Source organism: Orycteropus afer, unplaced genomic scaffold, assembly GCF_000298275.1.
Source record: "Orycteropus afer afer isolate SDZICR_OR568_19922 unplaced genomic scaffold, OryAfe1.0 scaffold00279, whole genome shotgun sequence".
Taxonomy (NCBI): domain Eukaryota; kingdom Metazoa; phylum Chordata; class Mammalia; order Tubulidentata; family Orycteropodidae; genus Orycteropus; species Orycteropus afer.
The window spans coordinates 267,529-292,170 of record NW_006921866.1 but is presented as its reverse complement, the minus strand read 5'-3'; the positions used below and the strand labels follow the sequence as shown (position 1 = coordinate 292,170).

At 37.8% G+C, this 24,642-nt stretch overlaps 1 protein-coding gene across 1 annotated transcript in view; it reads right to left on the bottom strand.

Moving 5' to 3' along the window:
* GABRG2 (gamma-aminobutyric acid type A receptor subunit gamma2) overlaps positions 1-24,642 on the bottom strand; it is a 169,384-nt gene that overhangs the window by 12,134 nt on the left and 132,608 nt on the right. The window contains exon 7 of the mRNA XM_007950571.1: positions 22,974-23,126. Within this exon, the coding sequence (XP_007948762.1) occupies positions 22,974-23,126 (153 nt within the window). The remainder of the gene's footprint in view (positions 1-22,973; positions 23,127-24,642) is intronic.

Below are 24,642 nucleotides of genomic sequence, written 5' to 3'. Positions count from 1 at the left end.
CAAACCCACCAGCCACTCCTCGGAAGGAAGGTTGGGCAATCCTACTTCCGTAGTGATACTGCCTCGGAAACCCAAGGAGGGGTTGCTATGAGTCAGGGCTGACTCGACGGCACATAAGAACAACAACAACAACAAATGGTATATACAATAAATGAGTTCACTTAAAAATTTTGGCTTGTTTTAGTTTAAAAAAAATAAAATAAAAATAAACTCACTGCTGTCAAGTCAGATCCAACTCATAGTGACCCTTCCTTGGGTTTCTGAGGCGATATCCCTATGGAAGTAGATTGTGCAACCTTCCTTCTAAGTAGTGGCTGGTATGTTTGAACTGCCATCCTTCTGGTTAGCAGTCAAATGCCTTAAGCATTACATCACCAGAGTTCCCTGTTATAGCTAGGGGAATCAAATTCTGACATATAGGTTAAACACTGATCCAACAAATTGTGAAAATATTCTTAGGCTATATGGAAGTTTATCACAAACATGTAAAAGTGGAATGTAGAAGAATTGCTTCATGATATTTTCAGGGCTCTGGCATAAGGAGCTAAGGCATTTGATTGCTAACCAGAAGGCTGGCAGTTCAAGTCCACCAGTCACTCCAAAGAAGGAAGATGAGTCTATAAAGATTCATTGCCTTGGAAACCCAGTGGAAGTCACTATGAGTTGGAATCAACTCAATGGCAATGGATTTGTTTGGCCTGAAGCACAGGCAAGAGAACTGCTGTGATATCAATAATAAGGAGTAGATACATGGTGGTTTTAACTGATTGACCAGCCAGCACAAGATAGCTGATGAGGCTTTTATGTCCAGTTTTGCTAAGCAAAGAAATTAGACTTCTTTTACATGAATAGATGAAAAATATACATACCTTTCATCATTTCCCAAATCTTGGCATGAGGGATGTTAACTCACATCAAATTACTTTGGGGAAAAATACCAATATATACTCTCATCATTCCACTCATCATTACACCATGATTGAACTTTACCATCTACTACATGACCTGTGTACCAAAATACATTCTGGTGTTACAAGCTCCAAGAGCACTCTCCCCATGTCCTGCTTATAATGTGGCCAAGCCCTGAGCCATATAGTATGTTTATCTAACTGATCAAACACCATATGCTATGGCTTAAAGTCCACAAGTGTTTAAGGTCATCTGGTTTAACTCCTGATTCTAAACATTGAAAAGAAGATAATGAGGCTTAATAACATCTAAGGCAATATTCTAAAGCATGACTGCACATTAGAATCACCTGGGGAAATGTTTTTGCAATCCCAATACCTAGACCATGCCTTAGACAAATTAAGAATCTCTGGTGGTTGAACAGGTTATTTTATTTATTTATTTATTTTAAGTGGTTGAGTGCTCAGCTGGTAAGTGAAAGGGTAATGATTCAAGCCTACCAGTGGCTCCATGGGAGAAAGATAAACTATGCAGTCTGATTTGATAAAGATTAAAGCCTTGGAAACCCTATAGGACAGTCTTGCTATAAGGTCACTATGAGTTGACATAGACTGCAAAGATTTTTTTTTTTTTTTTTTGATGGTGATTTAAATATGCAGCTAAGTTAGAGAAGCACTGGTCTAAGGAAGTCCTTAGCAGCAAAATTAAAGACAGAAAGACTGGCTTAAGCCCACTCACCATCTTCCCCCTACAACTGGCCTTCAACAGGGTCTGACAATTAGGACAAATGTAGATGTCACCAGCTGAGGCATAGATCTATACTAGACTGTCACTGTCACCTGGTGCAAGTCATTTTACTGTGCAGCACCTCTTCTTCCTTACCTCCAAAAAATGTGATAATAATTACTACCTTTATCTCAACTGTTTCATGGAATTATTATAATGAGTAGAAAACTAATGTAAATCACTTTAACTTGCCTGACATACTAGATCAGGAACTGTTGTTTTTGTGTGCTGCTGAGCCAATTCCCACTCACAGAAAACCTATAGAATAGACTGCCTAGTGGAACTGCCTCATAAGGTTCCCTAGACTGAAATCTCTATGGGAACAGAATGTGAGGTCTTTTCTCCTTCAGAACTGCTGATAGGTTCGAATTATTCACCTATTGATTAACAGCCAAGCCCTTACCCATTGCACCACCAAGTCTCCTTCATCAGTAATTGTTGTTGTTGTTATGTGCTGTCGAGTCAGATCCGACTCACAGTGACCCCTCCTTAGGTCTCCAATGAAGTATCACTATGGAAGTAGATTTCCCAACCTTCCTTCTGAGAAGTGGCTGGTAGGTTTGAACCACCAGCCTTCTGGTTAGCAGTCAAGTGCCTTAAGCACTATGCTACCAAAGCTCCATCAGTAATTAGAATCATCCAACTGCTATTTGCTTAGTGTCTTATCCTCATTCCTTGACTAATTTACCTTGATTCCTTCACCCACCATGGTCCTTAACCAGTGAGCATATTTATGCCTGAAATGAGCTACTATAGTATTCCTAAAGAGAGTTTAACTAGCAGGAATCCTGTTTCAAGAAGATAGATTCATATGACACTTTTCCTTAACATATTTTTGAGAAGTATAGTCTTTTTGGTTGATATATTGGAATGCATTGATGCATTTGTTAAAGCCATTTATAAGAGCATACACTAACTGGATAATCATCAAGGTACCAGATATGTGTCAGACACTGCACTAATATGGAGGATGAAAAAGACATTTACACTATGATGTGAGTAACACACAGCTAAGCACCCAATGAAATACATTCTACTCATGTCAATGGTGACAAGAAATAATACTAAATAGTCTCAACATATTTTGGGTTTGCTTCAGCATGTAGCATTAGACAAGACATAATTTTTAGACAGGATTTGTAACACAGAGTACTGCTTATAACAAGAGAAATCAAAATAAATTCATTTCAAAACAGATGGAAAACTAAATTAGGTTTGGAATAGAACATAGATGCAAATGAAGTCTTTTTTTTTCCCTCCCCAGTAATAGCTTCTGCCATAAATTTAAATAACCTGGTACAGATTATTTTGTCAGAAAATAATAATAATAGCTTACATTTCTCAGGCCCTTGAATGACAAACAATAATTTATTTAATCCTAATAAAATCTGATGAGCTGAGTACAAGAAATTATACATGCTTTACATATGAAGAAACTATGATTTAGAGAGAATACAGAGCATTTTCATCATTATCTCTATATCTGGGTTAAAAATCCAAATTTGTTGGTATCTTAGTTACCTAGTGTCACTATAAGAGAATTACTACAGGATGGTTTACAAACAGAAATTTGTTTTCTCACAGTTTAGGAGGTTGTTGTTGTTATGTGCCATTGAGTCATCTCTGATTCATAGCGACCTTATGTACAACAGAACAAAACACTGACGAGTCCTGTGCCAGCCTCACTATCCCTACTATACCTGAGCCCATCGATGTAGCTGCCATGTCTATCCATCATATTGTGTCCCTTCCCCTCTTTCATGGACTGTCCACTTTACCAAGCATGACATCCTTCTCCAGAGAATGGCCCCTTCTGACAACCTGACCAAAGTAGATGAGACACAGTCTGGTGATTCTTGCTTCCAAGGAGCATTCCAGCTGCAGTTCTTCCAGGACAGATGTGTTAGTCCTTTTAGCAGTCCACAGTACTTTCAGCATTCTTCACCAACACCACAACTCAAAAGCATCAACTCTTCTTTGACCTTCCTTTTTCATTGTCTAGCTCTCACATGCATAAGAGGCGATTGAAAATACCATGTCTTGGACTAGGCACATCCTAGTCTTCAAGGAGGTATCTTTGCTCTTCAGCACTTGAAAGAAGTCTTTTGCAACAGATTTCCCTAATGCAATATGTCTTCTGACATCTTGACTGCTGCTTCCATTGGCACTGATTGTGGAACCAGGTAATATGAAATCTTTGACAGCTTCCATCTTTTCTCCATCTATCGTGATGCAGCTTGTTGGTCCAGTTGTGAGGACTGTTGTTTTCTTTATGTTGAAGCATAATCCATACTGTAGACTATAGTCTTTAATTTTCATCAGTAAGTATTCTAAGTCATCCTCACTTTCAGCAAGCAAAGCTGTGTTATCTGCATATCTCAGATTGTTAATAAGCCTTCCTCCAATCCTGATGCCACATCCTTCTTCACATAGTCAAGCTTCTCGGATTATTTGCTCAGCATACAGATTGAATAAGTATGGGGAAAGAATACAACCCTGATATGCTCCCTTCCTGATTTTAAACCTTGCAGTATTCCCTTGTTGTGTTTGAATGACAGCTTCCTGATCTATGTGTAGGTTCCTATGAGTACAATGAAGTGTTCAGGAATTCCCAGTCTTCTCAAAGTTATCCATAATTTATTATGATCCACACAATTGAATGCCTTTGCATAATCAATAAAACACAAGTAAACATCTTTCTGGTATTCTTTGCTTTGAGCCAAGATCCATCTGGCATCAGCTATGATATCCCTCATTCCACATCCCCTTCTGAATCCAGCTTGCATTTCTGGAAGTTCTCTGTCAATATACTGCTGCAACTGTTTTTGAATTATCTTCAGTAAGATTTTACTTGTCTTTAATATCAATGATATTGTTCTATGATTTCCATATTCTGTGGGATCATTTTTCTTTGAAATGGGTACAAATATGGATCTCTTCCAGTCATTTGGCCAGGTAGCTGGCTCCAAATCTCTTGGCAAAGCCAAGTGAGTGTCTCCAGTGGGGCATCCATTTGTTGAAATATCTCAATGGGTATTCCATCAATTCCCAGAGCTTTGTTTTTCATCAGTTCCTTCAGAGCAGCATTGATTTCTTCCTTCATTACCATTCGTTCTTGATCATATGCCACCTCCTAAAATGGATGACCATCTACCAATTATTTTTGGTATAATGATTCTGTGTATTTCATCCATTTTCTTTTGCTGTTTCCTGCATCATTCAACATAGTAGCCCTGGAATCTTTCAACATTGCAATTTCAGGCTTAAATTTTTTCTTTAGTTCTTTCAGCTTGAGAAATGCTGAGTGTGTTCTTCCCTTTTGGTTCTTTAAATCCAACTCTTGGCACTTTTCATTATAATGATTGACTGTCTTCTTGAGCTGTTCTTTGAAATCTTCTATTCAGCTCCTTTATCCTGTTGATTCTCTCATTTGCTTTAGCTACTCTCCATTCTAGGCCAATTTTCAGTGTCTCTTCTGACATCCACTTTGGTCTTTTCTTCCTTTCTTGTCTTTTTAATTACCTCTTGCTTTCTTCATGGATGATGTTCTGGATGTGATCCCACAATTCTTCTGTTTTTCAGTCATTGGTCTTTAATGTACCAAATCTATTCTTTTGATGGTCTCCAAATTCAGGAGGGACAAAACAAAGTCATATTTTGGCTATCGTGGACTTGTTTTAATTGTCTTCAATTTCAACTTGAACTTGTATATGAGCAGTTGATAGTTTGTCCCACAATCAGTGCCTGGCCTTGTTTTGGCTGAAGATATTGAGCTTCTCCATCGTCTCTTACTAAAGATGTAGTCAATCTGATTCTTGTACACTCCATCTGGGAAAGTCCACATGTATAGCTGCCATTTGTGTTGTTGAAAAAAGGTATTTATCATGAATAAGTCATTGTTCTTGCAAAATTCTATCATTCACTCGCCAGCATCATTTCTATGACCAAGACCATATTTTCCAACTACCAGTGATTCTTCTTTGTTTCCAACTTTTGCATTCTAATCACTAGTGATAATTAACATATCTTGATTGCATGTTTGGCCAATTTCAGACTGTAGAAGTTGGTAAAAATCTTCAGTTTCCTCATCTTTGGCTTTGGGGGTTGGTGCATAAATTTGTATAATTGTAATATTAACTGATCTTCCTCATAGGCATGTGGATATTACCCTGTCATTGACAGTATTGCAGGATAGATCTTGAAACAGCCTTTGTGATGATGAACACCATGCCATTCCTCTTCAATATGTCATTCTCTGGCATAGTAGATCACATGGGTTGTCTGATTCAAAATGGTCAAAACTGGTACATTTCAGCTCATTAATGCCTAGGATGCAGATCTTTATGCATTCCACTTAATTTTTGACAACTTCCAATTTTCCTAGATTCATACTTTGTACATTCCCCGTTCTAATTATTAATGGATATTTGCAACTGTTTCTTCTTATTTTGAGTTGTACCACATCAGCAAAAGGAGGTCCCAAAAGCTTTACTCCATCCACGTCATCAAGGTCTGCTCTATTCTGAGGAGGCAGCTCTTCCCTAATTGTATTTTGAGTGCCTTCCAACCTGAGGACCTCATCCTCTGGCACTATATCAGACTATATTTCAGGGGTATTTTTCAGTCATGTATCACCAGTGTTTCATCACTGTTCATAAAGTTTTCACTGGCCAATTCTTTGAGAAGTGGATGGCCTCTTCCTTTTTCTGAGTCTGTCTTAGGGTGGGAGCTCTGCTGAAACCTGTCCACCATGGCTAACCCTGTTGGTACAGGTGGCACAGCCTCCAGCCTCACAGCAACACACAAGCCACCACAGGACAACAAACTGACAGACGAGTTCATCTCCATTAGCTGTTCCAAACTGCCCCACTACCGCTTCTTGGCCTTCTCTTCCAGTTTTGGCCTTCCAAAAGCCATCCATCCCCACATCCCAGCCTTCCCTACCAGTTCCAATCTTCAAAAAGCTGTGTTCCCCGACCTCCTGGCCATCTCTACCAGTTCCAGCCCTCCAAAAGGCTGTCTGCTACTGCCTGCTGGCTGTCCCTACCCTTTAGGAGGTTAGAAGTCCAAATTCTGAGCCCTACTTCTAGAGGAAGGCTTTCTTTAGCTATTGGCTCTAGGTTTGGGCTGAATTCTCTAGAAAAGGAAAACCAGCAAAACATGTATATGCATATATAGAGATTTATCTCAAGGAAATGGCTCACACAGTTGGAGAGCTGGAAAATCCTAAGTTGATGGGTCAGATGTCTGGCTAAAGGTTTTTCCTGACTCATATAGTTGTAAGAACTGAGGAATCCTGTATCAGCAGGTTAGAGGGCAGGTTGCTGGCTATTGAGGCTGACAAATCCAAGATCAGCAGGTAAAAAAGCAGCCTATAGGCTCACAAATTGTGGAGGATACAAATTCCAAGATTGGCAGGCAGTATGGCAGGCCACTGGCTCAAATCCAAAGTATCATAGGTCAGATCCAATGCAGGATCCAGACTGAACAAAAAACCAGAAAGCCTTTATGAGAATACCCATTTATTTAGTATGCAAGCCACAACCCTTAGCAAGGAAATTCCCTTTTAACTGATTGACTACTCACAGCAGATGTCATCATAGAAGTGATCACATTATATCAGATTTCATCAAAGGTGATGACTACTTAATTACATAACTGACAATCCACTGGGAATCTTGGGTCAATAAAGTTTCCACACAACCTTAACCATCACAGTCTATATAACTTGTCAACTTGGCACCTGTACACATCTCCCACCAGAGCTCCTAAATAATACATCAAATCTAAATAAAGACAGCTATAATGCAATATTCGTGCCTATCTCTCAGTTTGTCATACTGTGGTGAGTGTTGTTGTGAGGCTGGAAGCTATGCCACCAGTATTTCAAAAACCAGGAGGGGCACCCATGGTAGACAGGATTCAATGGTGCTTTCAGACTAAGACAGATTTGGGAGAAGGATGGGGCCATAGACTTCTGAAAACACTGGCCATTGAACACCTTATGAACAGCAGTGAAACTCTATCTGCTATATAACTGGAATTTTATTTTATGAATATCTGTGAAACAATGTCTGATATAGTGACAAAGATGAGACCCTCAGTTTTGAAGGCACTCAAAATGCAATTAGGGAAGACCTGCCTCCCCAAAGTAGAGTTATGATGTAGAGGGAGTAAATTCTGGGACCTTCATTTGCTGACGGGGCATAACTCAAAATGGGAAGACACAGCTGCAAACATTCATTAATAATTGGAACACAAAATATGCAAAAAGAGAACCTACAGAAGGAACAAAAAACCTTTTGATGCTCATAAGATTTTAATTTTTGGATAGTCCCAGTATCTAGTTTATGTTCTGCAGTCTGTGCATTTTTATTATGATTTTTATTATGTTATTATGGTGGGTAGTCAATTTATTCCATAAATTAGGTCCTCTAAGTTTACCCCTAGTTTTCCTTTGATAATCTTTATACTTTTAGGCTTTATGTTTAGGTTTTTGATCCATCTTGAGTTAGCTTTTGCAGAAGGTGTGAGGAATGGATCTTGTTTCATTTCTGTGCAAATGGATATCTAGTTTTCTGGCCCTATTTGATATAGAGATTGTATTTTCCCCATTTAATGGATTTCAGCCCTTTATCAAAGATCACCTCTCCATAGGTGGATATATCTACTTCTAGGTTCTCAATTCTGTTACCTTTCTCTATGCATTTGTCATTGTACTGATACCAGGCTGTTGTCACCACCATAGGTGTGTAGTAGGTTTTGAGGTTAAGAGAGTGAATCCTCTTATTCTTTCCTTCTTTAGTAGTGATTTGTTTATACAAGTTCTCTTTCCTTTATGTATAAAATTAATGATTGTTTTTTTTTCCATCTCCTCATAAAATGTTAATGAAATATGGATGGGAATTGCATTATATCTGTAGATTGCTTTGGTTGGTGTGGTAGTTATGTGTCAACTTGCCTGGGCCTCATGTTGAGTGGCTGGGCAGCTGGATTTAGTTATTCTCCTTAATGAGACTGCTAAACAACTTCAAGGTGGAATCTACTGTGAGCAGCTGAGTAGCTGCTTTAGGGAAGTGTTCTGCTTCTTGTATCTAAGAAGAAGTTTTGAGAAAGGCCTCTGACCTTTTTGGCATGTTTGGACCTGCATATACCTAGCTGAGTCTTCATTCAGAAGCCTGCCATATTGCCTGCCAATCTTGGAACTGTTTCTGGACTTGAACTGGTAGCCTGCCATATTGCTTAATAATCTTGAGACTATGCCATTTTACTTGTCAGCTTTGGGTTTGTCAGCCTCAGCAGAAAGTAGCTGCCTGAGTTAAGAGAAGCCTCCAGTTTCAGTGGGCCGGGAGCAAAAGGCAGAGCTGAAACTCAAAGTCAAGGGGCCTTTACCCAGCCCCTAGAGCTGGCATATTATTTTTCACATTAAATTTTTTCATTGAACTCAGACTTCTAGCCTCCTAAACTATAGGAGAATAAACCCCTGTTTATTAAGGCCATCCACTTGTGATATTTCTGTTACAACAGGCCTAGAGAACCAAAACAGTTAGTACTGATATTTTCACAGTGTTCAAATTCCTATCTATGAACATGATGTGTTCTTCCATTTCTATTGGTTTATTTTAGTTTCTTATAGGACTATTTCTCAGTTTTCTTCATACAAGTCTTTTGGGCCACAGGAAAGATTTATTTCTAAGTATTTTATCTTTTTGGTAGCTGTTATAAATGGTATTGTTTTCCTTTTCAGAGGAATTACTTTTCTAATGTTGAACTATCCTTGCACACCTGGTATGAATCTCCCTTAGTCATTTGTATTATTATTATTTTTTTTTTTTCTCAAATAGTGTTGGACTTTATTACCTAGAGTTTTGTTGAAGATTTTTGCATCTATATTCATAAAGGATATTGACCTGTAGGGTTCCTTTTCAGTGGTGTCTTTGCCTGGCTTTGGTATCAAGTTTATACTTGCTTTCCTAAAATGAATTTGGAAGCATTCCATCCTTTTATATTTTCTGAAATAGTTTGACTAGGACTGGTGTCAGCTCTCCTTTGAATGTTTCATAGAATTCTCCAGTGAAGCCACACCATCTGGGCTAGGAACTTTTGCTGTTGCTATTAGTTAGGTGGTTTTTTTGTTTTGTTTTGTTTTTGTCTTCTGTTTGTTTGTTTTTTATGACCTGTTCAATTACTTCTTTTCTTATGGGACTCTTCCAATTTTCTACCTCAGTCTATGTTAGTTTAGTTATGTTATGTGTATCTAGAAATCTATCCATTTCTTCTAGGTTTTCAAATTTGTTGGATTGCAGTATTTCATAGTATTCTGTTATCCTTTTAATTTTGGTTGGTTTTGTTACGGACATCACCCATTTCATTTCTTATTCATATTATTTATATATTATCTTTCTTTCCCTTAGTTTAATTTGCCAGTGGTTTGTCCTTTCTACTTTTAAACTTTTTGAAGAACCAACTTCCAGTCTTCTTGATTCTTTATATATTTCTGTTTAATTTTTGTGCTCTACTCTTTGTTATGTCCTATTTTCTATTTTTAGTCTTATAAGTTTATTTTAATCTTGAGATTTCTTTTTTCTAGGTTGTTGATTCCTGGATGATATTGTCATGTGTCTCAATTTAGGCTTTTGTCTTCTATTACTGGTTTGCTGTCCAAAGGACAGACTTTAGCATTTCTTGTAAAGTCATTCTAGTTTTTACAAATTCCCTTAATTTCTGTTTGTCTGGAAATGTTCTAATTTCCTCCATCATATTTGAGGGACAATTTTGCTGGATATATAATTCTTGATTAGGAATTTTTTTTTTCTTTCAATATTTTATATATGTCATCCCACTCTCTTCTTGCTTGCATGGTTTCTACTGAGATATCAAGCTTAGTCTTATTGGTTGTGTTTAGTAGGTCACGTTTCACTTTTCAAAGCTGCTCTCAGGATTCTATCTTCATCTTTGGTTTTGAAAAGTTTGATTATGATATGTTTTGGTACCTTTCTTTTAGGTTCTCTCCTTTATGACATTTATTGAATTTCTTGAAAAGATATCTTTTCATCTTTCATGATATAAAGCAAGTTTTTGGCTAACAATTCTTTGACATTTTTTTTTTCTGTCTTTTATTTTTATTTTATTTTACCTCCTTCTGTTCTGGACTGTTCTGTTCATATGATTATATTCTCTTGATATTTTCACGCATTGTTCTTAGGCTTTCTTCATTAATTTCCATTCCTTTTTTTTTTTTTTTTTTTTTTATGTTTGCACATACCTACCAGTGTCAAGGGATTTGTCTTTTAGCTGGCTAATCTGTTTTTCAGTTGATTCAATTCTACACTGTTTTCCTTCCAATGTATTATCTATCCATGTAATTTTAGTGCTAATATACTAGATTTTTATTGGTTTATTATGTGATTTTTAATTGTCTGTTTACTTTGACATTTAGCTCGTGTGTGTGGTGTGTGTGTGTGTGTGTATGTATATATTTGTATTCTTCTAGGATACTCTTTTTGTTTTCCTTGATTTTATTTATGGTTTCCTTAAGGTCTTGGAAGGAGAGAGCTAGAGAGATAGATAAATTAGAGAGAGAGAGAGAGAGAGAGAGAGAGAGAGAGATCCACCACTCATTAGTCAGTTTGCTGTACAGTGGTGGCCTGCATGCTACTGTGAGGCTGGAGGCTATGTCAAATACCAACATGGTTACCCACAGTAGACAGGTTTCAGTGGAGCTCCCAGACTAAGAAAGATTCAGAAGGAAGTGCCCATCAGTGAATTGGCCAGTGAAAACATTTTGAACAGCAGTGAAACACTGTCTGATATATTACTGGAAAACATTATGAATAGCTCTGAAACACGGTCTGATATGGTGCTGGAAGATGAGACCCTCATGTTGGAAGTCACTCAAAATAAACTGGAGAAGAGCAGCCTCCTCAAAATAGAGTTGACCTTAATGATGTGGTCTGTATAAAGCTTTTGGGGCTTCCATTTGCTGATGTGGCATGACTCATAATGGGAAGAAACAGCTGCATACATCCATTAATAATCAGAAAATAAAATATACAAAGTATGAATCTAGGAAAATTGTAAGTTGTCAAAATGAAATGGAATGCTTAAAGATCGATATCCTAAGCATTGGTGAGCCATTTTGAGTCAGACAATTGTATGATCTACAATGACAGGAACAACAAATAAAAAAGGAAGAGCGAGTCATTCATTGTCCAAAAAAAAAGTTTCAAGATCCATCCTGATGTATAACACTGTCAGTAATAGGATAATATCCATATGTCTATAAGGAAGACAGGGAGCTCTGGTAGCATAGTGGATAAGACACTTGCCTGCTAACCAGATGGCTGGTGGTTCAAACCCACCAACCACTCCTCGGAAGGAAGGTTGGGCAATCCTACTTCCGTAGTGATACTGCCTTGGAAACCCAAGGAGGGGTCACTATGAGTCGGGGCTGACTCGACGGCACATAACAACAACAACAACATAAGGAAGACAAGTTAATATGACCACCACCAACAACAACAACAATCATTCAAATTTAGGCACCAACCACCAACGCCAAAGATGAATTATAGATTTTTCATCAACTTCTGCAGTCTAAAATTGATCAATCATGCAATCAAGATGTATTGATTATTAGTGGTGATTGGAATGTGAAAGTTGGAAACAAAGAACACCAGTAGTTAGAAAACATGGCCTCACCACAATGCCAGAGATTGCATGATAGAATTTTTCAAGACCAATGACTTATTCATTGCAAATACCTTTTTTAACATAAATAGCAGCTACACATGTGGACCTTTCCAGATGGGATATATAGGAATGAAATAAAATACATCTGTGCAAAGAGGTGATGGAAAAGTTCAATAGCTTCAGCCAAAATAAGGAGAGGAGCTGACCGTGGAATTGACCATCAACTACTCACATGCAAGTTGAAGTTGAAGTTGAAGACAATTAAAACAAGTGCACAAGAGCCAAAATATGACCTTGATTACATCCTCCTTGAGTTTAGGGACCATCTGAAGAATGGATTTTTTTTAAGGTTTTTATTGTGATTTGGGTAAAAGTTTACACAGCAAATTCACTTTCCAAACAGCATTTCACATAGAGGCTGTCTCAAGAAATTGACTGAAATTTTCCACAATGCAACAGCTCTCTTCCCATTTCTTCCCCATAGTTACCTCTTCCCTGTGTCTTCACTGCATGTACTACTGACCCTCGAGCTGTTTTCCTGTGCATACACAGCCCTTCTATTCTCCCACAACTGATCTCTCCAAGGAGTGTATCTATGTAATGTAAATATTCAGCTCATATGCCTGTCTTTTGTTTGGCTGGAAGCCACAGGAGTGGGTTCAATTCCAGACCTGAAGGACAGCTAGGGGCCATAGTGTCAGGGGTTCCACCAGGCTCTATCAGACCAGAAAACCTGGTCCCTTTTTTTTATGATTTTGAGTTTTGTTCCACATTGTTCTCCCATTCTTTCCAGGATCTCCTACATAGATTCCCCTCCGACTGGTTGACGGTGGTAGCCAGGCACCATCTAGTTCTTCTGGTCTCATAGTTGTATAGGTTGAAGATCATGTGGTGTACAAGTCCCTTGGACTAATTGTTTCCATAAGTCTTTGGTTTTTGAAGAATAGATTTTATGAATTGTAAACCAATGATCAAAAACCAGACAAATTGTGGGAAGATATCAAGCTCATCATGCATGGAAAAAAAAAAAAAAAACAAAACAGAAAGTTATTAAAAAGATAGGAGAGGAAGAAAAGACCAAAATGTATGTCAGATAAGACTCTGAAGAGAGTACTTAAAACAAATGGAATAAATGAGAAGACAAAAGATCTGAACAGAATATTTCAAAGAGCAGCTCAAGAAGACAAGATCAATTATTATAATGAAATGTGCAAAGAGCTGGAGTTAGAAAACCAAAGAGGAAGAACATGCTCAGCATTTCTCAAGCTAAAAGAACTGAAGGAAACATAAAGCTTTGAACTGCAATACTGAAGGATTATATGGGCAAAGTATTGAATGGTGCAGGAAAGATCAAAAGAAGATGGAAGGAATACACAGAATTACTGTACCAAGAAGAAATGCTTGATGTTCAACTGTTTCAGAAGGTAGAATATGATCAAGAACCAATGGTATTGAAGGAAGAAGTCGAAGGTGCACTGAAAATAATGGTGAAAAACAAAGCTCCTGGAATTGATGGAATACCCACTGAGATATTTCAACAAATGGGTGCAGTGCTGAAGTCATTTATTTGTCTATGCCAAGAAATTTGGAGGACAGCTACCTGGAGAACTGATTGTAAGGGATCAGGATTTATACCCTTGCCAGAGAAAGGTGATCCAACAGAATGTGGAAATTTTGAAACACTATCATTAATATCACACACAAGTAAAGTGTTGCTGAAGATAATTCAAAAATGGTTGTAGAGGGATATTGACAGGGGACTTCCAGAAATGCAAGCTGGATTCAGAAGAGGATGTGGAACAAGGTATATCATTGTTGATGTCAATTTGATCTTGGCTGAAAGCAAAGAATAGCAGAAAGATGTTTATTTGTCTTTTAATGACTATGCAAAGGCATTCAACTCTATGGATTATAACAAGTTATAGATAACATTGAGAAGAATGATATTACAGAACACTTAATTGTGCTCATGAAGAATGTGTACATAGGCCAGACGTTTCATTCAAACAGCACAAGGGGATACTGCATGGTTTAAAATCATGAAGGGTATATGTGAGGGTTGTATTTCACCATATTTGTTTAATCTGTATGCTGAGCAAATAATCTGAGAAGCTGGACTTTTTGAAGAAGAACATGGCATCAGGATTGGAGGAAGACTCATAAACAACCTGCAACATGCAACTGACACAACCTTGCTACCTAAAAGTGAAGATGACTTGAAGTATTTACTGATGAAGCTTAAAGACTACAATGTGCAGATTGGATTACATCTCAAAATAAAGAATATAAAAATTCTTACAACTGAATCAATAAGCAGCATTATTATAGAGGAAGAAAAGATTAAAGTTGTCAAAGATTCTTATTACTTGGTCCCAAAATCAACACCAATGGAAAAAGTAGTCAAGAAATTTGCATTGCACTGGGCAAATCTGCTGCAAAACACCTCTTTAAAGTGCTGAGGAGCAAAGATGTCTCTTTGAAGACTAAGGTGTGTCTAACCTAAGACATGATATTTTCAATAGCCTCATTTGCATGTGAAACCTGGATAATGAATAAGGAAGACTAAAGAAGAATTGATGTTTTTGAGTTGTGGTGTTGGCGAGGAATACTGAAAGTACCCTGGAGTACCAGAAGAACTAACAAATCTGTCCTGGAGGAAGAGCAGCCATAAAGCTCCTTGGAAAGAAAAATGGCCAGACTTTTTCACACTTACAGTGATCATGTTGTCAGAAGGAACCATTCACTGGAGATGTATATCATGCTTGATAAAGTGGAAGGTCAACAAAAAAGGGGAAGGCCCTCAACAATATGGATTTACACAGTCGTTGCAATGATAGGCTCAGGTATAGCAACGATTGTGAGGCTGGCACGGTATCAGGCAGTTTCATTTTGTTGTATATAGGGTTGCTATGAGTCAGAGCCAACTCAACAGTACCTAACAACAACAACAACATAGAGAGATAAACAGATAGACAGACAGACAGATAGGTAGGTAGATAGATGATAGATAGGTAGGTAGGTAGATAAAAACAAACCAAACCAAATCCACTGCCATCGAGTTGATTCCAATTCATAGCGACCCCATTAGTTTTCCAAGATTATAAATCTTTACAGAAGTAGATTGCCTCATTGTCCTACAGTGGAGCAGCTGATGAGCTTAAACCACTGATCTTGTGGTTAGCAACCAAATTCCTTATCCACTATGCCACCAGAGCTCCATATATATACATATACATATATATATATAAGTGTATATACATATATATATATGTGTGTGTGTGTGTGTGTGTGTGTGTGTGTGTACACACACATATGTATATATTTGAATTCCTTATCTGGTAGTTCTATTGCTTGTTCTAACTTTTGGGAGATTTTATAGTTCTTTATTGTGGTCACTTGTTTGTGCTATCTTGTCCCGTTTCTTTGTTTGAATTGCAGTTGTCTGTTGCCATTTAGACATTTTGGAGTTATTGTTTTTATTTGTTGATTTGTTGATTTATTTGTTTTTTGTTTCACCCTGACTTTTTTTATTTTATTTTATTTTTTTGCTTTGTTTTGACATGGGAGGTCTGGTGGCTTAGTGCCTAAAGCATTTGACTGCTGACCAGAAGGCTGGCAGTGCAAACCCATCAGCCATTCCTCAGAAGGAAGGTTGGGCAATCTACTTCTGTAGTGATCGCTCCTCAGAAACCCAAGGAGAGGTCACTATGAGTCAGATCCAACTCTGACTCATATGTTTGTTTTGACATATCCAGGCAGGTGAGGCCAGCATGCTTCTTTTGTTGGGGTGCTCCACACTTGTTTCTGAGGGGGTGGAATAGCTGGTGGGAATGCAAGCATGGGTTTTTGTTTGTTGTGAAGAGGAATAGTGGTTGGGCTTAGCAGGTTTTGTCCACCATCTGTTGTTGATTTAGTCATGCAGAGTCAGGTGGTGGAACTAGACTATTAAGTGAGGTGATAGGTGGTAAGTGTGTTAGATATGTCTGATTAGTGGAGGATTAATGTCTGACTCCCATTAGATGGGGCAGAGGAAAAAAAAAAGAAGAAAATAATGAAAGACAAGGGGAAATGGATGAGAAGGAAGACAGGAAAAATAGAAGTAGAAGAAGGGGGAGAAATCAACAAATCAAAAGGTAGAAAAAAAAAAAGGAGAAAAAGTAAAGAAAAAAATGGAGTGGGGCTCATGGCACTATGGTCAGCCTGCTACAGTGGCAGCAGGGACTGGGACACAATCAATAGAAACACAATCCCATGTTGTATAAGTGGGAGCCTGGTGTGTATATACACTCTGCTGACTGAGGAGGTGGCAGTGAAGTGAATTTTGAATTCAGTGGTGACAATCCCCATCAATGGCATGGTGCAACAGGTGTCTGGTTGCTGGTGGGAGGAGGTGGTCCAAGGAACCAGCCATACAGAGAGAGTCAGGTGCCATCTCTAGCATCTGGTTTGGTGGAAGTGGGAAAAGAGCTCACCCCTTGTCACTGGGAAGGTGAGGTTGGGAAGTTAAGAAGTCTGTCCAGTTGCAATACACTGGTATGGGCCTGGTGCAGTTCTAGGTACATAGCTAATTATCCAATTCCAGCACAAACTCAATCAAGTGGGTGGCCAACCAGAGTCCAGCATTTCCAAACACCCCCACAGATCTTCCCCTTCACAGGAGCCCTCAACCCAAATGACTAGTGTTTATTAGCAGTGAGTTGTTTCATCCCTATTCAGCAGCTCCCTTCTTGTTCTGTGGTCACCTGTGGCATAGAAAAACTCACAAGTTTCCTTATACTTTCTTTTTCTGGATCCAGTGAATATTCTGCTGAACTGGATTCCCTCCAGACCTGTCCATGTTTTATCTTTGTCACAGGGTGGATTCCATGAAGTTGATTTCTCCTCACCTGTGTATGATGACTTCTGTGTCTCAAAATGGCGATTTTTTCATCAAGCCCTTTCTTCTCTCTCTGGAGACAATCTCCATGTTCCATCTCCCTTTCCAATCAGCTCTAAGTCTAATTTTTTATCCTGTCATTTGATGCTCAGAATTCCAGGATCATTATATGTATCTCTTACACTCAGTTTTTCTGGATCTTTTTTTTTGTAGAGGTATTAGGCAGAATGTCATTAAGGTGCCATCTTTTCTCTGCCTCCTGTGAGTCTTTTTCCACTATCGGGAAGGATAGATGCACTTCATGAGGAATATTATGTCATATTCTGTACTACTGGACTCCTAGAAATTTCACTGAGATGGAAGGCACTTCAATATTTGTTCAGTTAATTTTCTACATCTAGGACTCATAGCAAAGTGCCTAAGGACTTGACTGCTAACCAGAAGGCTGGTGGTTCAAACCCACTAGCCACTCCTCGGAAGGGAGGTTGGGCAATCTACTTTCATAGTGATATCGCCTCAGAAACCCAAGGAGGGGTCACTATGAGTCAGGACCCACTTGATGGCACGTAACAACAACAACAACAACAACAACACTCAAATAAGGAGCTCTGGTGGCAAAGTGCCTAAGGCATTTGACTGCTAACCAGAAGTTTGGTGGTTTGAACCCACTCCACAGAAGGAAGAAGGGACAATCTACTTCCATAAAGATTTACCATCTCAGAAACCCATTGGGGGTCACTATGGGTCAGAATCAACTCAATGACAGTGAGTTTCATTCTTTTGAGCATGCAAATGTCTTACCACTAAGTCTGGAGTCACTGATAATTCTTCCCTACTATGTTCAATTAGCATAAAGTCATCAATTTAATGGACCAATGCGACATCTTGTGAAGGGAAAGGTGATCAAGGTCCCTGAAGACTAAATTATGACATAGACTGTAGTCTATGTCATAATTTAGAACCTTGATATAGAGCAGTGACAGTGTTTTGCTGGCCTTGGCTGCTGAAGGCAAACTGTTTCTTGTGATCCTTCTAAACTAGAATTGAGGAAAAACATTTCCCAGATCAATAGCTGTATACTAGAAGATGTATTAATTTGCTCAAGCAATGAAATCACATTTGGAACAGCAGCTTCAATTGGAGTCATCTTCTTGTTAAGTTTATGATAATCCACTGACCACTGTCAGTGTCTAAGATCCATTTTTACTTTTTTTTTTTTTTTTGCATAGGCCAAAAAAGTGAATTAAATGGGGATATGGTAGGAGTCACCTCCTCTGCACCCTTTGTGTACTTGATAATGTCACTAATCTCTGTAATCTCTCCAGGAACACAATATTGCTTTTGGTTTACTATTGTCCTAGATAGTATCAGTTCTAATGGTTTCCACTTGATGCTTTTTACCATAATAGCCCTTACCCCATGTATCAGACGTCTAATTTGGAGGTTCTACCAGTTGCTGAGTATGTCCTTTCCAATTATGCATTCTGGAACTGGGGAAATCACTACAGGATGTATTCAGGAACCTGAGCTAAGACTCCATTAATAAAGTCACCTCCATATGCTTCTACTCTGACTGGTAGACCACAGTGACATTTTGGGTCTCCTGAAATTAGTATCACTTCAGAGCTAATGCTCAGTAATCCTTTGAAAGTCTGATGATTTCCTTCTGCACAATGAATGATCACACTCATAAAAGGATGTAGTTCCCTTTGGAGAAGACTGAGAGAAAGAATAACAGTACAAATACTTAGTAGTGTAGTGGGATCTTTTCTCAAGGGTACCTGACCTCTCCTTCATTCAAGGGATTTTGGGTCTGTAAACTGGCTCAAGTATGGAAATAGATAGAGGAGTCATGACTTTCTATTCTGGATAAGCAAGTTAGACTGCCTTTCCCTTGACCTAGAATTCTTCTTCTTGTACAGATGAAGTAAATATTTAGTAGATTTACCATCTATTTTGCTCAATGGCACACCATGTCTAAGTAGCCATGAACAAAAGTCTATATGAGTCAGATTATTCTGAGTACTGCTTTGATTCTGTTGTCCATTATGATAACCACTACCACTTTGTCTTTATCATTTAGGTGCTGTTACATGGGCCCTATCACTATGGGATCAAATCAGCCCCATTGTAATTAGGTGTCTTAGTTAAATTACGGTAGTTCCCACTGTCAAATATGACTTACAGAAAATAGAAATCACAGTAATCTTCAATGACACGTGAACTCCATTCACAAATTTGTTTCTCACCATTGTGGTTAAAGGTGTGTCCTCTGGGCACTCCATGTGTGGATTTCTGGCTCTAACCTGATAAGTTGACTCTAACCTGCCAATTTCCCTGAGCCTTTGGATATCTTTTTCTATAGTATACAAAGGCAGATCTGGTACTTCAACTTGATTTTGTGTAGGCCACTGTATAATCCCTACTTCAAAGAACCAACCAAATAAAATATTAGATCCTTTCCTTACATCCTGAGCTGAAACACTGAATGAACAATCTGTGCTTAGAGGACCCATATCAACCAACTCTGAATGATCCAACTTTTTGTTGCTTGCACCATCCTCCACACCCTTAGTAGCCATTCACACATACTGTCTCACCACTCATCTATCAGTTTGGCATAGTCTGGTGGCTTCAGTGGAGATTTCAGACTAAAACAGAGAAAGACGAAGGATGTGGCAGTCCATTTCTGAAAACAATTGGCAACTTAAAACTTATGAAGATGTCACTTTGAAGACTAAGGTGTGCTTGATCCAAGCCATGGTATTTTCAATAGCATCATATTCAGTGAAAGCTGTACAATGAATAAGGAAGACCAAAGAATTTATGCATTTGAGTTGTGGTGTTACAAAGAATATTGAAAATACCATGGAATGACTGAAGGAGAAAGAAATCTATCCTGGAAGAAGTACAGCCAGAATGTTCCTTAGAAGTGAGAATGGCCAGACTTCGTCTCACATAATTTGATAATGTAGTCAGAAGGGACTGGTCCCTGGAGAAGGATATCAAGCTTGGTAAAGTACAGGGTCAGCAAAAAAGGAGGAGATCCTCAACTAGATGGATTGACACAGGGTTGCAACAATGGGCTAACAAAAGTTATGAGGATGGCACAAGACAGTGTTTCCTTCTGTTGTATATAGAACCAACTCACTGGCACCTACCAACAACAACACATACTCTCTAGGTTTCTGTCAGTAGATATGAGAAAAATCAAACAGTTCTTTTGGAGTGTATTCCTGGGCAATACTTTGTACTTCGTCTTTTGGGGCTTGCTGAAACTAAAGTCTAGCTATAGGTCTAAAAGCAAAAATGGGTGGTTGAAGTGGTTCTTGAGAACTTTCAGAAATGCCTCAGTAGATGCCTTTAGACATACCCCAGGCAATATCTCAGATAACTATTCATCAGACACAACTAAGTTCATCTCGTCAGATGGAGGTCAGTAAACTGGTTTTGTTGGCAGGAATGATTCCATGGAATCTGGGGGAACAATATCACCCCTCAAAAACCAAAGCTCTCTGATTTTCTGAATATATGTCTGCATCCCAAGTTTCAGGATAACACTTAGTCCCAATCAATGCCCTAATTTTAACTTCAGACACCATTGGATGTTGGGAATTCATTTGGTGTTGTAATTCAGCCATTCTTACACTAAGATTTTGGGTTTAGTTCTTGGAAATATCATGATGTTACATATCGGTCAGGTTGTAAGCATTTTCATTTTCTTTATGTTTAGATGTAATCTACACTGAAGGTTGTAGTCTTTGATCTTCATCAGTAAGTGCTTCATGACTTCTTCATTTTCAGCAAAGCAAGATGGTGTTATCTACATACTGTTGTTGTGTTGTTAGGGGCTATGGAGTTGGCTCCAACTCATAGCAACCCTACGTACAACAGAATGAAACACTGCCTGGTCCTGCACCATTCTCACAACTGCATATTGTGGGTTGTTAATTATATTTCTTCTAATCTTGATGCCCAATTCTTCTTCATATAGTCCAGCTTTCTGGATTAATTGCTCAGCATACAGATTGAATTAGTATGATAAATGGATACAACCCTGATGCACATATTTCCTGATTTAAAACCATGAAATATCCCTTGTTCTGTTTTATGAACTGCTCTTTGTCTATGAAGAGGTTCCTCATGCACACTATTAAGTGTTCTAGAATTCCCATTATTCACAATGTTACTCATAATTTGTTACCATCCATATAGTAGAATGTCTTTGTATAGTCAATGAAACACAAGTAAACATCTCTCTGGTATTCTCTTCTTTCAGCCATGATTCATCTGCCATCAGCAAATATAACCCTCATTCTCTGTCCTTTTAATCTTTTAAAATTTATTTTTGAATTTATTTCAATATACTGCTATAACCATTTTTAATTATCTTCACCAAAATTTTACTTGTGTGCGACATTCGTGATATTATTTGATAATTTCTACATTATGTTGTGTGACCTTTCTTTGGAATGGGCACAAATATGGATCACTTCCAGTTGGTTGGCCTAGATAAGTGAGTTCTTCCAACACTGCATCCATTTGTTTAAACAAATCAATCAGTATTCCATCAATTCCTGAAGTCTTATTTCTCCAATTTCTTCAGTACAGTTTGTACTTTTCTTTCAGTACCATCAGTTCTTGATCATATGCTACTTCCTGAAATGGTTGAATATTGACCAATTTTTTTTTTTTTTTTTTTTTTGGTACAGTGGTTTTTTATATTCTTTCCCTCTTTTTTTTTAATGTTTCCTTCATTGTTCTATATTTTGCCCTTAGATTCCTTCAGTATCGCAAATTTGAGGTTTGAATTTTTTGTTCAGTTATTTCAACTTGAGAAATGATAAATGTATTCTTTCCTATTGGTTCTTAACTTCAGGTGTTTGCATTTTTCATTATAATATTTCACTTTGTCTTCTCAAGACACCATTTGAAATAATCTGTTTAGCTCTTTTACTTTATCATTTCTTCTGTTTGCTTTAGCTACATTACATTTGAGATGAAATTTCAGTGTCTTCCGATCTATTCTTCACAGCAAATAGCACCATATATACTAGGTTGAATGACCTGTACATAATCTTAAAAAGTATGTGTGTGGTTCACCATAATTTTAAAGACAATTTTCCCCAAAATAATCTTTTTAATGGATCTTATTTAAAGAGTCAGTTAAGTATCTATGGCTTCAAATATCAAGGCAACAATATTTGCATGTTAAATTAACCAATAGCCAGAGGTGTGCTGGTTAATAATATTAAATTATGCATTAATTAAAAAAGAAGAAGAAGAAGAAGGCAGCCCTGATTGGTTCTATTTTCCTATTTCCATGGTATAAAATCTTCCACCTTGACTGATTTTAAACCACTGTTGGGATATCACTGAGTATGAAGTTTGGAAGAAATAAATACAATCAGCTCTCACTAGATCATGTAAGCAGTTCTAGTACAGACTTCCCAAGTACTAGAACTCGGAATGGAAAAACAAACAAACCTGAAGTAAAAGCTAAATTTTCAAACAAAAATAAATTTAGAATATTTAAAGTTAATTTAAATTTATTAATAAGAAAACTTACTATAGAAAGTGATATAGCAAATGACATTTCAAAGAAATTGCTGACTTAATTTTAAAACAAATCAAATTAAAAAGTGAAATCAAGATTACTTGTACTGGGTACATATTTTGGGACACTACAACACAAGGGAATGTGTCTTACCTAGTGATGTTCTTGCTGGAACAGCATCCTTATTGATCCAGAAAGACACCCAGGATAGGACGACGATTAGTGTGCAGGGAATGTAGGTCTGGATGGTGAAGTACCCCATTCTTCTGCTCAAGTCAAAGTAGACGGACATCACCACATAATCACCTAAAACAGAGCAAAGATAGCATTATGACACTTTTCCAAAATCTAGTGTGCTCACATTTAAATCAAGGGTTCTATACCTTATCAAGGGGTAAGGAGCACTAGTGCCACAATAATTAAAGTGCTCCACTACTAACCAGAAGATCAGTGGTTCAAACCTGCCAGAGGCTGCTCCAGAGGAGAAAGCTGTGGCAGTCTGCTTCATAAAAATTAAAAAAAAGCAAACTAACTGCCACTGAGTCAGATCTGACTCATAGTGACGTCTCCTTGGGTTTCCGAGGTGGTACCACTACGGAAGTAGATTGCAATCTTCCTTCCAAGGTGTGGCTGGTGGCTTTGAACTACCAGCCTTCTGGTTAGCAGTCAAATGCCTTAGGCACTATGCTGCAAGAGCTTCCTCCATAAAGATCACAGCCTCAGAAAGCCTATGGGATAGTTCTACCTTTGTTCTAGGGGTCACTATGAGTTAGAATTGATGGAATTGACTTGATGGCCATAGGTTTTCACAGAAGAGTTGGAGCACCTGCATGGATCTTATGTTTAAGTGGTTGAGTATTAACCAAGGTTAGGGTATAAAAAACCACCAAGGGGGTCCTTGGAAGAAAAGACTGGCGATCCACTTGTGAAATGACACAGTCATGAAAACTCTATGGAGCATAGATCTACTTCCACACACACAGGGTTTGCTATGAGTCAAAATCAACTGATTATTATTATTATTTATTTTTAAGAAAAGATGTATTCTACCCACTTGAGTTAAAAACAAACAAGCAATCCTACAAAAAAACACCCTTAATTGAATCCTGAAATTTATATAAGCAATGTAACTACTAGAGGAAAGAAAACATTTTTAGCATAATGATTATATTTTCTTCTTTGAAGCATTCTTTAACCTTGCTTCCTGTTCTTATTTAATGCACACAATATATTTTTTTTGTGTGTTTGATGAGGATAGCACATGCTTCTATACTGTATCTCTCTTGCCAGCAGTGAATCCTGAGATTTGCAATAACTTCCTTTTGTTTTTAGGACCTTTATTCATACAAGCCAGAGGGCAATATTCAGGTACTGGATGTTAATAAATGCATATATTCCTCAGAATATATAACCATACCTCAGTGTTGAGACACATGTCTTCTGAATTTTCATTGAACCGTATGGTTTTCCTTCACAGAAGTTACTTCACTTTGTAACTGTTCATTATAATGTCTGTCTCCCTTATCAGACTTCAGCTGCTTGAATCAGTGAACGGTGCCAATTTTAACTCCCTATTGCACCACCAGTATCTAGCATATAGCTTGACTCCAAACAGGTATGCAACAACATTTGTGGAGTAAGTCAATGAATGAGTTGATACATTTTAGGTGTAAAGAGATGATAATAATAATAAAAGAAGCTTTGTGGACTATTTGAGTTAAAACAGGAATTTATGCTGATTATCCCTAGTATATGCTAATAAAAAATACTAAAGAACCCAATAATAATCATATAGCTATGCATAAAAAAAAAAAAAAAAAAA